We start from the raw sequence: 16,335 nt of genomic DNA on the forward strand, positions 1-16,335 counted from the left end.
CAACCCAAACCATTCTATGGTTCTATGATTATAACTTTGATTAGATCAAAAACAAAAAAAAATCCTGACCTTTTGGATAAACTCATTTCACACAATTTTACAGTTACTGTACACTGTACAAACTTGAGAAAAAAGCTACTGAAAACTACTTCAGAGAATACAAACAACAGTTTTCAATTAATGGATAATAATCACCAGAAACAAACACTTATTATCTTAAGTTTTAAAATACTTCGGTAGTTAGTAAAAACATATGATAAAATACAACACAAAAGCAAGGAATTATAGAAATTTAGTTTTAAATTCCAGCAGATCACGGAATTGTTTGAGTTAGACTAGATGACCTTTGAGAGTCCCTTCCAATTTCCCTGCCACGAACAGGGACATTTTTCAGCTTAATCTACTGATGGGGAGCCTGTTTTTAGGAGGGGGGTTGAAACAGATGATCTCCAGAGGTCTCTTCCAATCACTGCAATTCTGTGATTCTGTGATCTACAGAAAGATCAGGTTGCTCAGAGCCTTGTCCAAGGACAGGGCAGCCACCACAGCCCTGGACAACCCATTCCAGTGCCTTACCGCCCTTGTAAAAAAAATTCTTCCTTATATCTAACCTAAATCTCCCCTTTTAGCTTGAAACCATTTCCCTTTGTCCTGTCTTTAAGTGCTTAGTTTTGAAGTATACGAAATAAAATAAAATAAAATAAAATAAGAGTAGATTGAAGTGAAAATTGCCAAATCTCCCAAGTGTACGAGACTTAAATCTGCATCGGTACCTTTCCGAATGTAAAAGCATTCATGTTTTAAGCTTGTGAGAAACTACAAGAGAAACTAACATAAAATAATGGAAGATAACATCAACAGTTCTGCATTCAAATGAAGAGGTTATTTTTCTAAGATGGATGCACATTTTACTAGCTACTGTCATCTGTCAATAGGTTACAAAAAGTTACAGGCACACATTGGTAGCCTTGAGCATTAAGAGACTCCTGCACGCACACTAGTAATTGCTTATCACATATGGTCCAAAAATATCTTTATTTTCCCTACTTCAATGAGCTTTCATCTCATCTTATCTGAATATCTGGCAGCGAAACATACTTCCATATCTCCCCAGAAATGCTTGAAGAGTAATTCCTATCTGTTTTTACAAAAACATCCTGTTAAACAAACCTAGAACACACGCGTTGCTGCAAGATGTACAGACATCTGTGTAAGGCTTCCATGGAAGTTTAAATTAAGCCAGGAATAGCAAGGATACAGCAAGGCAGCAATCATGTTTTAATTCTGACAACTCTCCTGAAATGCATCTCCCGCACAGCTGAAGGATAATAACATCTCAAAACACTGTAGCTATTACCGAAACAAACTGGTGCCAAAAACTTTAATCATACAAACTGGCAAAACTATTTTCCCCTCATGCAATTAAAGACTAGTTCATTGGAAACTGAAAAAATGAGAGTACTTGCGCTTTATTGTTTCTGGTTACCACATCCTCTTAGGATTTTATAACGAATAAATTCCATTTGCTCTAGCCTAACTCATAGAAGCTGGAAAATGAAAATATTTAATAAAGTGTTTTTAAAAGAAAAACAAGATCGATTGCACTGCCTTGTAGTTATAAGCAAGTAGTTAATTAAAAAGTTAACTACTACTAAAATTAAAATGTGGGTTGGGGTTTCCTTCCTTTTTTTTTTTAAATTTACTTTCAGATTCTGAATTATATGAATAGATAGCTAAGAAGCAAGAAACAAATATTTGTACTGGGGTATAAAAATGAAAAACAGAATGTGAGTAATTATTATATATTTGAACTACCACGCACTGTTAATACTATAATTCCCCTAGTAGATTCTTAAAAAAAAAAAAAATATATATATATATGTATTTAGAGAAAATTAGTATTAAAATGGGTAACAAAAATATCATGTTTCATGTCTGTAAATATATCATAGTTCAATGAATGCTATGCTCTCAGACTATCTTTAGTAAAGGTTTACATGAAGGGATCAAAAATCTTCTAACATACATTTCTGAATCCTTGAATTGCCTGTTAATTATTTCATTCACATATCCACAATATGGCCAACTGATTTAACAAGTAATATCTCTAAACTGTTGAAAGAATATATAAATATCAGGCAAATCAAATAAAAAAAAAATCTCCTATCCAAACATTTCTGTAACTGGAAGCAAGGCTGACCCATTAACCCAATAAAATCTTAAGCAATAAAGTGGAGTTTGCAGATTCTTGTGCTGCTTTTTAGTCCATGTTATATAAAACTTACATGGTGGTTTAAAATTCCCTATTTATTTTCCTGTACATGTCACAATAAACTAAAATATTTCCAAAATTAATGCTGCAAAATGTTTTAAAAACAGCAGTTCTTTTATGTACTAGGAAAAGAAGATGAAACTTTTTTCTATTTATTTAGGATGCACCCACACAATGTATAAATTCAATATACTAACAGGATTTTAAGAATATCAAAACATCCAGTTATTTCCTTTTTTTTTTTCAGTGCACTAGAAAGTAGAAAATGAGTAAGCTGCACTGTATCTGAAATTTTGGAATGTGACAGTATGTCTTAACTCTACTGTTGCAGCCAGTAAGTGTCTATAATCAGTAATTCAATTAATAAAATGCCATCTGATGTGCAATTTCTTCATTCCAGCTAATTCAGAAGACATCAGCGTTACTTCATATCTTGTGACCTAGCATTCAACCATGACTGTTCAAAGAACAAAACTTACCAATGTAGACCCTCCTGCTGTACCTCTGCATCAGCAGCAGAACAAACACATGCAGGGGAATAAGGTTGATGATGAAAACATACCCACCCCATGCAGAGACCTGTGAGAAATAAAATAGGAAATCAGCTCCAAGAATATCTGCAAATTCTTAGGACAGTCATTGCTGACAAGATAACACAAAAACCACCTAGGCAAAAAGTCAGAACTACTAGCAATACTGTCAGAATCTTTCTCAAAATTTGCTACCAAATTAAAACAAAAAGTACAAACCAAGATAAGCAGTATCGAAGTATTAAAGATTTCTGAAATGAACTAGTGCATTTTCATGGCTGTCTTGCTTACAGCTGCACAGCTCCTCCCAGGCTAATTTGGTCAGGTTGGCAAACAAGAATGTGATGCTGGGGACTTTTCCTCACAGTGATGGATGCAGCGCATGGAAGCAGCAGTACTCCCATCTAGGATTCAAGATTTTCATTTGACATGCAGCAAGCACAATGCCCTGCACTTTTTGTCTCCAGACAGAAAGAAGAAAGGGAGCAAGGTTCTGCCAGTGGCAGAACTGGAGGGACAGTGCAGCAAAGGGAAGCTGCAGTGTAAGGAAAGAAACAAATGGAAGAGGGTAGATCCACAGGGAAGCAGGGCTGAGCACTGCGCAGTGGCGTACAACATCAAGGACACTGTGAAGCTGGACTAACTGCAGTGCTTGAGAAGCAATGGTAAGATATACTTAGAACGGAAACATTACAACGTTATCATTGTATCACTCACTGTTGACTATGATAAAGATTTAATGAGCTACCATTACAATCTGTTATCTTAATTTTTAATACATTAAGAAGGGCTAATATATACAGCAGGCAGTCTATATTTTAACACATCCTCTTGTCAAATTGTAGTCTAGACTTCTCCCATATGTACCAAGCCTACCCCAGATCTTCATTTTTAGAATGCAACAGCCATGTGGTTTTTACTTTAATTGTACTCCAAGGCTTAGTTTCATGTAGGTATTTTTAAAGCCCTAGAATCCAGAAACCCCAAAAAATATCTTCTATAGAACACATTCTAAAATAAGAACAAAGTTAAGTACTGCATTCTGATACTAATACTGCAAAACCAGGTACTTCACAATTTGGGTAGCTGATTCATACGATGAGAAACAAGTAGAAAAATTATGAATTTCCTAGAAAATAATTCCATATTATTGTCATTCTACTGCCAAATTAATAGCATGAACTATCACTGTTTACATAGGAAATATCATTTACAGAGAAAAAACATACAAAGACAGGTAGGATAGGGTAGAATGAGAACAAATGTGTAATTAGGACATTGGCATATTTGGGCAGAGGCTTGAATGATGCACATAGCAAGCAGTCTGTATGGACTAGAGACCTGCGTTTCTAATTAGCAGGTCTCTAATTATCAAGATATTGAACTAGATCTACATTGAAGATTGTACTAGAACTTTTCAAACATAGCGGAGATTTCCTTGCAGATTTGTGAAGAATACAATTATGCCAGTACTCTTAAAAGGATAGCCTCAATGTACAGTTTTATTTTATTCCTTGTTGTTAAAAAGCATCTGAAGCAAAAGAAGCTGACGTTAAACAAAGGCTAAAACATTTAAATGCAAGAAAGAACACCTTCTCCTTACGGAATGCAATGCTATATTGCGAGTCCAATCACCAGAGTGAGTTAGGTATACACCTTAAGCAGATTTAGATATTAAGCAAGACTTCTGCCAGCTCATGCAGTATCCATTTCCTTACAAATTGGTATTTTCCACATTCCACAAGCAAGGAATGACCCTCACTACCTCCAAATTATAATTTTTGACTTACACATAAAAGATCACTAATTCCACCAGAGGAAGACAAATTAACACTACATAATGCATAGAATGATTATGCTGTCCTAGAGATTTATCTAAGTAAAATGCCAAGGAAGATATCTTATCGAAATACTTTCACAAAAAGAAATACGATACGTGGAAAGCCACCAACAGAGATCAAGCAGGTGAGCTCTGTGAGCAACAAAATTCTCATCTAATCATTGACACTAATTTATGGACAGATAGATTAAATAAACAGATTAGATGAACATTAATTTACATTAAGGATTGAGCGTCATGATGATGAGATTGATTCTTTAAGTTTTTGCCACATGCTCACTCTAGATCACATCCTTTCATTCTTTAAAAGTTCCACAGACCAAGATGGTAGTCAGACTGAGATGAGGAGAAACCAATTCTGTGACGTTTTTAGATCCAAAACATGGCATCATACCAAACACTCAGAAGAAAACAACTCAGTCCCAGCTGAAACTAAGACATATTTACATATTTATGAACAACACTCTTGGAGGATCTTGCCATTAAAAAGGCCTAATATAAAAGATTACAACTCTATCAGTGCAACAATTCAAAACCTAACATACCTAACCTTGTACAGCACATAATTCTGCATCAAAACAACAGGTCTTCCACATAATGCAACATAAAAACAAATGTTATGTATAAAAAAAGATGCTATTTATTTGCTGACTCGACAGAAAGAAGGAGAAATGAGAGGAAATAGATGTACTCTCTCTCTCAAAAAAAAGTCAAACCAATTAGCATTAAAGCTAAGGAAATGTAGGCAGCAGCCATACAACCTCTGAAACAGTGCTCCACTTAATTTAAAGCACGCAAAATGATTCCCAAATTCCTTTTTTTTTCTTTCCTTTTTTTTTTTTTCAAGGCTAGCTAGCTGCCTGTGGAAAAGCAGTATTTGAGGCCTCAACATTAACACCACCAAGCAATTATCCCAACAGTCTGGGATACTGGTCACTTTGAAGCTAATTTATTTATCATACAGTCACAGAAAATGTTTACCCATTAGAGAAAAAAAAAAGGCCTTTGACTGATTCATACAGAAGAATACTGTGAATCTAACATTTCAGAAGGGGAGGAAAAAATTATTATTGCTGTATACAGTATGTACAATACGTATATATTGTACAGAACATATTCAGTAATAATGACACATATGCATGAATATAAAACTCCCACCTTCAATCACCTGGACCAAACCAGAAATTCCACTGAATCAAAGCACCTATTTGCAGCACAGGGTGGATTTGTAAGAAAAGTTATTGTATTTAGTGTTTTACAAGAACTTCTTTCATTGTACTTGAGCATTTTTAACTTCAAAATATTTACTATTTCTTCTAATTCATATACATAAGGTCTTAGTAAGAAGACAAAGGAACAATTTCACATTAGGATCCCAACAAAGACTAAAATCTCTTCCTGTCCTTCATCAACACGTGAATTAAGTACTACTCAAAGAGTTATTACATACAAAAAGCTTACCATGTAAAAGTAAGATAGACAGCAGCAGATTGTCCAAAAGACTGACCCAGTTTTCACCGACTTCACCTTTAAAAATAACCAAGTATAATAAACAAACATTGGAAAATACTACAAAATTCAATTCCAAAACAACTGTCAAGAGAAGTTCTTAAATACATATCAAATTATATTTGTATGCTTCTGAACTGATGTCCATAAAATCAAACCACAAGTGCAATCCATTCACAAACAGAACAGCTTACATGGATGTATCTCTCTAGATAATACACAGACAGGATGCACTGCAACTATCTGTTTCATGATGCAAGGTAGACAAATAGCTGCAACACTTTTATGCTGCATTCCCTGAGACATTAGAACTTATTATAATTGTTAATTGTAGACCATCCGTGGCTTCCTTTGGCTGGCATCAGACCCAACTCTGCAATTATAAAGAGCTACCCTGTAATTTTAAAAAACTCACTGGAGGTTAGTGAGAGCATCCAGATTTTACTAAAGGTATAGCAGGACCCATGAACTGGCTCAGGAATATGATTCTGTACAGAATGGAGAGTGGTGAAAAACTGCCATTAAACAAAGTTATGCAGTTATATCTGTAAAATATGTTTGATTCACACAGCTCTGCAAGAGCTCATGCAGAACACGACTGGCACTATGCAGCCTAGTTACAGACGTGAGTTCCATTAGAACAGATAACTGCTATTGTGTCTTAGTTATTAAAAAGTAACAACATAGGTTGATTCTATTATTATCCAAACCAATATACCTTTACAACAGCAATTTAAATTCAAATTAAGAAAACATAAAAACCATTAGCGGGCCTTTCTTCAGAACCTATACTTAATTATCACCAGTAGCTAAATCATGAAAAGCTTGAATTTCCTTCTACTATGTTCTCACGAACAGTATCCCAAGTTTGAAACATTCTAAAGCTAAAAAAACTGCAAGCATGCATTTATTTATGGAAACTAGAATTCTTGACAAATCATGGGAAAAGCTGTAATGACTATGTACATAGTCACTATGAAGATACATTCAATACAAGAAGCATGAGCCTTAAAGGACAGCACAAGGAACAGCACCATAGTGTTGAATCAACAATATGACTATGTTGTTTGTGTTATTTCCATCAGAAATAGAACAGTCCCAAAAAACTCCAGCTCACCTAAACCCCTTCACACAACACTTCCTGTCAGATGGAGTTCTACGTGCAGATTAAGGAATGAGAGATGAAAAAGCAGGCTATTTAAAAGGCATTAGACTATTAAACATTTTTTAAGCATGCAAACAGTATCAGTACCTTGCTCCATGGGCAGCTTTAGGTATTACCTTTGAATACTTAAATCAATGCCTAGACATACAGTCAACAGCTTCTCCAGAAGAAAATCCAGTCTGCTGCTTTTCATCAACTAAATATGGAGGCTCAAGCCTGATGCTCAAATAAACACCAAATATCTCTATAGCAAAAATAAGAAAGCAACCCTACTGTTTCTTCAAACTTACAGACTCATCATTATTACTATTACTACAGGACACACATATTCCAGTTGAGCAGTATTTTCATGGAACTGAAGAGCATTGTTATGGAGCAGTTCAGATCACATGACTTCTCAGTACTGCCTCACCCAGAGCCAAGGGGAAGAGAAATGAGAGGGAAGAAAATGAGATTTCAATGAATGCTAAGAAAAATCATTCATTTGGTTGGAGGAGGAACCAAAAAATGTTTCCAAAGCAAAAGACTCAGCAATTACTTACCCATAAATAGTATGTGAACTGCAGTGCAAAAATAGCTATGCCTTCATTGTCAAATGATCCTGCTACCGATCGAGATATGTAACCTGGAACTATGGCAATAAAACAGGCAGCTAAAAGCCCTGCTCCCTGGTTCCACAGTTCTCTGGTGAGCAGGAAAGTAGAAATAGCTGTAAGGCCGCTAAAAACTGGTGCTAGGAACACACATACGTCTCTTATATGGACTGTCACATTAAGCATATTTAAAATCCAATGTATAAGGCCTGCTGTCACCATCAGTCCTGGGTATACCTAAAGGGAGGAAAAAAACTTCACTGTATTATTGCAGAAAATGGTCATGGTAGGTTTATTTGCATATAATTTGCAAGGAAATGCAGTCATTTCTTAACCTGATACAAGCAGTGAGCAGGTAAAGTTAATGGAATTATTTCAATACTGCTTTAATCATGTTTTGACAACACCGCTGAATACCCAAGGTTCTTTAAATTTTACCCAAATGCTAACAATTATATATAATCCATTTTCTAAATGAATAAGCAGCACACAGATAATATCCTATCTTCCCTGACATTTATCACATAATGAGCAGAATTTTCAGTTAAGGAATCAGAACTCAAGTTTGCAAGAAAATTCCAAGCTAGCTAACAGCTTTAAGAAAATGAAAACAAATAAAAAAAACCCTGAAATAATAAGAAACCCCTCATCATTTCTCAGCCATATCCAATTTTCTCTGTAATACACCATGCTGTTTATTTATTTCTTGTTACCCGTGGAAAAATAAAATATGCATTGAAGTTTCTAAATTTAAAAACTGACTGACAGTCAGTTGAGTATTGTACATTTGCAAGACATCCGCAGACATCTTGGATATGAAGATTAAAAGGAAGTCCCACAAAACTGAATTAGGATGTCCTCCAGGAAAGAGTAGCACAGATACAAAACCATGCAGCCTATCACAGAATATTGGAGAACATTAAAATGTCCTTAATAGGAATTCTACCCCTCCACATTTATCAACATTAAAAAAAATCAATATGTAGTAGAAAACTCAATATGGCCTTCAACTGCCTTAGTTTCTTTCAAAATTTAAGAGCTTTGTGCTAAATTAACAGATGATGGGATGTTCTGCTTATATCCTTGAGAACAGGTTATCAAGGCAAATTATTAAAACATAATACACCATGTGGCTTCCAAAATGTGGCATACATTCAAAATTTTAATTCCAATTTCTAAGGTTTTTTTTTTTAAGTACGGAAAAATATATATGTAAGAAGTATGTCACGAGTATCTCTAAAAGACTTAAATGGTGATCTAATTATTACAAAAAGCTTTGTAAATGAATTTAAGTGGTATGCTCTATAATTAAAAAGTTTTAACGTACTTTCAAGGTTAGATGTGGCTGTGTTACTTAGAATTACTAAAGCCATTCTACTGAGCTGTTAATATTCTAATTGATAATACTGTTTCTTACAAGCTTCCTGTTTTGTAACTTGCATTGACATCAATCATAGCCACTCTTGATGCTTCATGTGTCTCCTGACCACTCCTATTTTAGTTATCAAGGATCTTTTTTCAGTGAAACCCTGAATACGAATTCCACATTCAGATGATACCCACTCAAGATACATTGTTGACTTAGCATTTGAGTCATAAGAGAGTTAGATAACTGTTTTTCACTCTCTTTTCTTTTGTAATGTAACACTTTGTAATAGTTTCTCTACAAAGGAAAATCAAAGTTACAGGAGTCATAAAATCCCCACTTATTATTACAAGTTCATACGTTAGATGGCAAAACTCAGTTCTGTTTTCTTTTTCACAGCATAGTGTTGGATAGGGTCTAATGCAGGCTGACTTAATGTATTAATTACTGCAGCTAAAAATCAAAAACATCTTCGTACTCCCTCCACAGCAATGTGACAATTAATAGTGTTTTCTACCAGGATTCTCCCTCTATCGAGGTCAAAGTTGTGTTTAAAGTTCGACAATATTACCACAAAGCCAACTGTAAGTTATTATTATAATACTTACTGTTCCACCAACTATTCTTCCCAGTGGATACCATGCTCTTTCATCAAACCAGTTTAAAAATTCATAAAACCCATGGGATGCAAGATGATGTGTTGATCTATAGTTAAACCTAGAAAGAAAGGGAAGAATAGTGGGAAGGGAATAAAAATCAAGGACCATACGCATAATGCAAGTCCTCTTTTCTTTAAGATCTAGAAAGCAAATAAAGTTCAACATTTACTATACAATGGTCCTCTCAAATTTTTTAAAGTAAATTACTGAGTTTGCCATTATTAACAACCACACTGTCTCCGTTTCTATGGCTAGTGCACATAGCTGAAATACGACATCCTTTTGTCTTGGTAAACATTAAACAGTTTTTTATGACCCTGATACAAACCTATGTCACTTCTGCATTCCCTTTTAAAGCTAGTAGACTCTTCAACAATTTACATATCCTATCCGGAATACCACTTAAGTAGAGTGAAGACTATGGAAGAATTAACGCAGGACTTCCTTTGGAGTCAAGATAGCTACCCAGAACATCTGCTACTCTATTTCACTCAACATTGAAAGATGAAGCAATGCAATAATATGAAATAAATGCACTCTGTTTGTTCACACCATATCAACCTAATGGTCCTCTGCATAACTTTCTTCTTTCAAACAAGAAGTACTTATCTACATTAAGATAGAATCACTGTAAATGAAATTATGCCTTCAGAGTTTGTACATATTCTCTGCTGCAGAAAATTCTTTGCACAATTAAAACCCTTCTGTGCATATCTTCACTTCAGTCTTCCACGCTGCCCATGTATCATTGATAAGCACACATGCATCACTATCAATGCAATAATCTTCTGATTTTCTGGTGAATAATTAAATCTTCCGATGTCTCAAACTTCAGCAAGAAACATCTTACAACTATTATAAAACTCTTCAAATTAGTTCAAACTGCAACACATTTTACCCAAAACAGCAACAAGGGGTATTCGGAAGCCAAACCAACAAAGCCACAGGTGTTAATGCTGAACAGGTTTGCAGAGAACAAAACAAAAATACATACATACACACACAAACAAAACAACCAACAACAAAACTAAGAACTCAACAAGCAAACCTTAGCCTTTCAACAGCCTGGGTAAATGCCTCTTCTAAAACAAGCAACTTCCTTAAACTCAACCCTCCTAATAGATATTCCAACTAGTACTTAGTTAAAGTGTTAAACATTACTTCTTTTGCGAAAAGTCAGATGACTAAATGGAAAAGTGTAACAGAGAAGAGGTCAGATGGATAATCCACCAAGAAAGTCTTTAATACAGTTTGCATTCAAGACTAGAAAAGCTTACACATTTTTTTATTTCTCCTATTTCCTGAAAGTATCTATTTACATAAGTAATAAACATAAATTCCAACTCAAATTTAAATACTACATTAAACTCTCTTGTAGACTTAGAATCCCCAAAATATCACTGGTTCACTGTAAATAAAATTCATTTCAACAGAAGGAAGCTCATGTCACTCAAGACTGCAAGACTCATCAAGCTCCTGCTCATTTAATCAGTAGAACAAGGCTCATATCTGAACTACAACCATGAAGAGGTTATGGGCAGTTTTTGTGTACACAATGTAAGAACAAGAAGAACTGAAATTCAAATCCAGATGCCAGCAAATCTGCATGGTTCCACTCACTGAATTATAACAGTATCAGTCAAGTGACATAAAAAAAACAAAAAACAAAAAACAACTACATATAATAGTGCAGTATTTTCAGGAAAATTGTCCAACATTATCATTTATATATAGGATACACTAACTGATAAAACTGTAGTCCTTCTAAAGTAATTAGCCATGTTTATATAAGAAAAGCTACATAAACATCAGCCATTTCGACCTAGAAATCTATTTATCAAACAGCAATGTGACATTTGTTTTTAATAAGCCTGCAACTATTCAGATTTGCCTAGATTTCTAAATATGAATTAATTCTCCAGTTCTGAATGGCCAACTATAATACGATTTACAAAATGCTGTACCTGTAAAATTAGCCTCTTATCTTAGTGCAGCAAAGCATTTTGTTAATTTGCTTATTGCCAAGAGCCTGCAGCATCGTACAAGACCAAACAGGAATCTGCATGCTCTCCAGCCAGTTGTGGTCCTGACTTAAAATGCACTGAAAACCCAGTCAACATTGCTATCCTAGAACACTAAAAAGCAAACAAGAAAGATAATGCATTTACTAATATGGACTAATGTCAAATTTTTAAGTCAGGACTCGAGCTCACACAGGCTGCAGATGTTTACCCTTACAACATTAAAAGATAAGTTAAAAAAATGAAACAGACAATAATACATATTGACATTCTCCTCAAGTTTCAAACGAGTAAAGCTTCAGAACTGACTTCAGAGGGAAGAGAGCAACTGTCTTGTGCTTTGGCTGCAGCCCATTACGTACATAATTAGAATGAATTACCACTTAAAACTGAAACCCCACATAACAGCATTTATACTTTTACCACTTAAGATGAATGAATTTAATCTTCTCTCCTAATACACTTTCTGTTTGATACAAATCTATTGATCCCTCCTTTTGAAAGGTGATTGATTCTTTTGCCACCAATAAAAGGGTATAGGTAGGATAATTTTTCACTGTGAGGAGACCTACAGCTAGAGCAAGAAATAGCATCCAGACCAGAGAAATCTAAAAATGTAGTATTTAGAAGCTTAACTACAGAACCTCACTGTGACTTCAGACAAAAAAAAAAAAAGTGCTAACTTCCCCTTCCATCAGGTTAGCAAAATAATATATATGAATATAAGCCTATGCATACATAAGGACAAATCTGCTGAGTAATGCTGTGCAAGGGACAATTTTAGGCACTGACAAAGCAGCAGCAGGCAGCGTACCAGACAGCTGTACATGATGCCAATATTATGCTTTGATACTACTTCCCTGCTTCATAGTGATCTCCTACAGGGACAAGCTTGAACCTTGTAAAACTGTTTCCCTTTTACCAAAACAGAGAGAGATGATCACAGTACGTACTACAAACAGTACTCCACATGGCTGTGGTCAGCAGCTATATGTCAAAGTGGAGGCCGTTCACAAGTGGTGCCTCCCGGGGGTCCTCATCAACATCTTTATCAGTAACACCAAAAGTCTAGTTAGTGGGATCAAGGGCAAGTTTGCTAATGACACCAAGGCAGAAAGAAGGGATGCTATCCGGAGCGACCTGGACTAGCTTGAGAAAGAGGGCCTACGAGAACCTAATGAGATTCAACAAGGGCAAGTGTAAGGCAGTGCACTTGGTTAGGGCAATCCCAAATACATGTACAGACTGGCAGAAAAATAAATAGCGAGCAGCCCTGCCAAGAAGGAATTGGGGTTCCAGGTGATAAAAAGTTGGACATGAACCAGCAGCATGCACTTGCTAACAGTATCCTGGGCTGCATCAACACAGGGGTGGCCAGCAAGGAGAGGCAGGGGATTGTCCCCCTCTGCTCTGCCCTCATCAGGTGACATCTCAAGTATTGCATCCAAGCCTGGGGCCCCAGTACAGAAAGACATGGAGCTGTCAGAATGGGTCTAGAGGGACACAAGGATGGTCAGGGGGCTGGAGCAACTCATTTACAAAGAAAGGCTGAGGAAGCAGGGCTTGTTTAGCCTGAAGACAAGAAGGCTTTGGGTACTTAAAGAAAGTTTATAAACAGGACCAACTTTTTACATGGTCTCATGCCCTATCCTGGAGGTGCTCAAGGCCAGGTTGGATGGTACTTTGGGCAACCTGATGTAGTGGGAGGCAATTCTGTCCAGAGCAGGGGGTTGGAATGCTATCTTTAAGGTCTCTTCCAGGCCAAGCCATTCTATGGTTTTACGATCACACAACACTCTTGCCACCTTGGCACTTCACAAACTGTGCTACACAGTGGTACAGTGGTATCTACAGATTCTACAGATGACACATGTAACTACCTACAGGTTTCTCACAGGGTGTAAAAAATCTCAGGGAATATCAACAGATGAGCTTTTTTGCTCATGCCCACATCCCAAAAGTTGAAAGGTGGCACAACTCAGCCTCGGTATCACCATCTCCACCATTTCTTCTACCCCAACAGATAACAAGGACTTTTTTTTCCAACCCTCTTTCTGATTGGATAGAGATTAGGCACACCAGCACTGGAGAAGGCTGCTGGTTACAGCGACTGAAGAGTATGCAGTACTATGTGACAGCATCATCTTAAAGAAAGGATCTCTTTACTCTCATCCCCAGCCACCTGATCTGGGGGTATGGGAAGTGTTCAACCATCTCCCAAGATTCTCTTCCTCTCTTTGAGGAAGTCAGTATGAGAAGAATGAAGAAGAAAACTATGAGAAACACGTCTCATTAAGAACTTAGCTTGAAAGCCTGAGGTGAACATTCACGTCCTCAACCCATATTGTGAATAAAATACACATTTACTATCTGTTAGCAAAGAAGAGCTCTTAAGGACTTGACTGACTGAATAGGTGTATGTGCTGACTTTTCTTATTTTAGCCGACATTCTAAAAGGAAAATGATGCTCTGCTGTTCTCCTTGCCTCTTTCTATTACATCTGTAGTCTGAACTATCTCCAAGCTAATTTTTGGAGGAATCAAACAATCCTCTTGGTACGTTTCAGAATTAGAAGTCTCAGCCACCAAATTAACCTAGTTCGAACCTTTTGGGGAGTACTCCAGCCTCAAAAAGATGATACCCTATGTATGGTACTATTAATTTTCTGGTAACTATCAGAGATATCTACTATAGGTATCTACCTATTATATTGAAGAAATCTCTATTATAGTAGGTACAGTAGAAAACTAAAAAAAGTTACACATGGTTTGAAAATGAGAAGTACATTTTAATTTCGGCTTGCAGCTAAGCACAAGCAGCAACAGCAAAATAACTGAGTGGAGGCAGCATTTCTAGTAGTAGCAAAAGTGACTTGAAAACTTAACTAGGAAGCCTGCAACACAAAGCCTGTGGAGCTTTTATTTACATGTTACATACTGCTAATACCAAATCCTAACTAACTGTTCATATTTGAGTTTGTCTTTTATTCCACTCTGTGATCTGCTTTTTTAATGAAACAGAGTAATGTCATAAGATGATTAGTTAGTCCTATTCACAGCGATGACTTGCTATATCCAGGAGCTATGGAACTCTGCAGCATATCACAGCAACAATTACTGCTATATTTGTAAAGAGACATCTTTGGCTTTGATATTTCTAAGTTGGGTACTTCTTTGACAAAAGCACTATTTAAAGTGAATATACTGGAGACGGGAGCATGTGTGGCAGCAGTGTAGTTGCTTCATCCAGATCTTCACAACATTTAAGGCAAATTACATGAATGGTGATCAGATTCAGTTGACCGTCCCATTACAACGGAGGCTAAGATCAGCATTGCTTTTTGCAATGCTGCAGCCAGAAATGCTATCAACTTCATGCTACTAACGTCCCATCATCTAGGTATTTCATCTGGCATTTACAGTCATTTGAGAATGTGTTAGCTCCTTACCCGAAGAATTTGTTGAAATTATTCTAAGCCTGCATTTATAAAGGCTTCTGTGCGCTGAACGACTTCAGCTGCAGGTGCACAAGATTCTCACATCTGCAGACTCAGAAAAATGACATGATACAAACTAACTGTGAACATTACAAGTTATCTAAGCAATTCTAGGAGTCAGATTTTAATGCAAATGTAGAATCAATTCTGCAATACAGCATCTAATTAGAGACTGCAAATCTAGATTCTTGAAAAAGACCGACTCCAAATCTGACATATTCTTTGCATCTTAAGGAAGAATTTATTCAGCACAACACTTGTGTGGAAAGATCTAATGAGAAAGTTCAGTAACTTCCACTGCAGTGAAAAAAAAACACATACACAGTATTCAAAATCAAATTTTCAAGCACCTGCTTGCCTATATATTATACTACAACTACATCATGATGAAAGTCTTATTGTGAAGCCTTTATCTTCAAATTGAGAATTAGCACGATGAGTTTTGCATGCTTTTTTTTTTTTAATGGAAGTACAGTACTTGAATCAATCACGTGATGATTCAATGCACTACACAGCAGTATTATTTTTCACCAAAAAAATGCTTACTTGTGCTGAGTTTATACCTCTGAAAGAGCGTACACAGCCATTTAAGCCAGTTTCAACTAATCAATCAGAACTTTGTACCAGAAATACCTACAGACAAACATTCATATGACAGATAAAGAGCCTTCCCTCCTGCCAAAATCAAGGCGTTACAGACTTCACATTAAGAACTGAGAAAACACGCTGAAATGTTCAAGAGCAAGAACCAGTCAGATGGTGGGTGGTCCTCAGTTCACCTGAGCCAAGGCAGACAACATTCTGCAAGACAGAAGAGCAACCATGCAATTTCATTTCAGAAAAACTCCCATGGTTCCTTCCTTTGCAGCTCACAGATGACTGTC

General features: G+C 36.2%; 1 protein-coding gene across 1 annotated transcript in view; it reads right to left on the reverse strand.

Annotated features, from left to right (window-relative positions):
* STT3B (STT3 oligosaccharyltransferase complex catalytic subunit B) overlaps positions 1–16,335 on the reverse strand; it is a 47,259-nt gene that overhangs the window by 17,693 nt on the left and 13,231 nt on the right. The window contains exons 2-5 of the mRNA XM_065753153.1: positions 9,884–9,992; positions 7,859–8,146; positions 6,104–6,169; positions 2,752–2,851 (exon numbers count right to left, since the gene is read on the reverse strand). Of these exons, the coding sequence (XP_065609225.1) occupies positions 2,752–2,851; positions 6,104–6,169; positions 7,859–8,146; positions 9,884–9,992 (563 nt within the window). The remainder of the gene's footprint in view (positions 1–2,751; positions 2,852–6,103; positions 6,170–7,858; positions 8,147–9,883; positions 9,993–16,335) is intronic.

This window comes from Cyrtonyx montezumae, unplaced genomic scaffold (genome assembly GCF_038088225.1).
Source record: "Cyrtonyx montezumae isolate F1298 unplaced genomic scaffold, pur_monq_1.0 scaffold_8, whole genome shotgun sequence".
Classification (NCBI taxonomy): domain Eukaryota; kingdom Metazoa; phylum Chordata; class Aves; order Galliformes; family Odontophoridae; genus Cyrtonyx; species Cyrtonyx montezumae.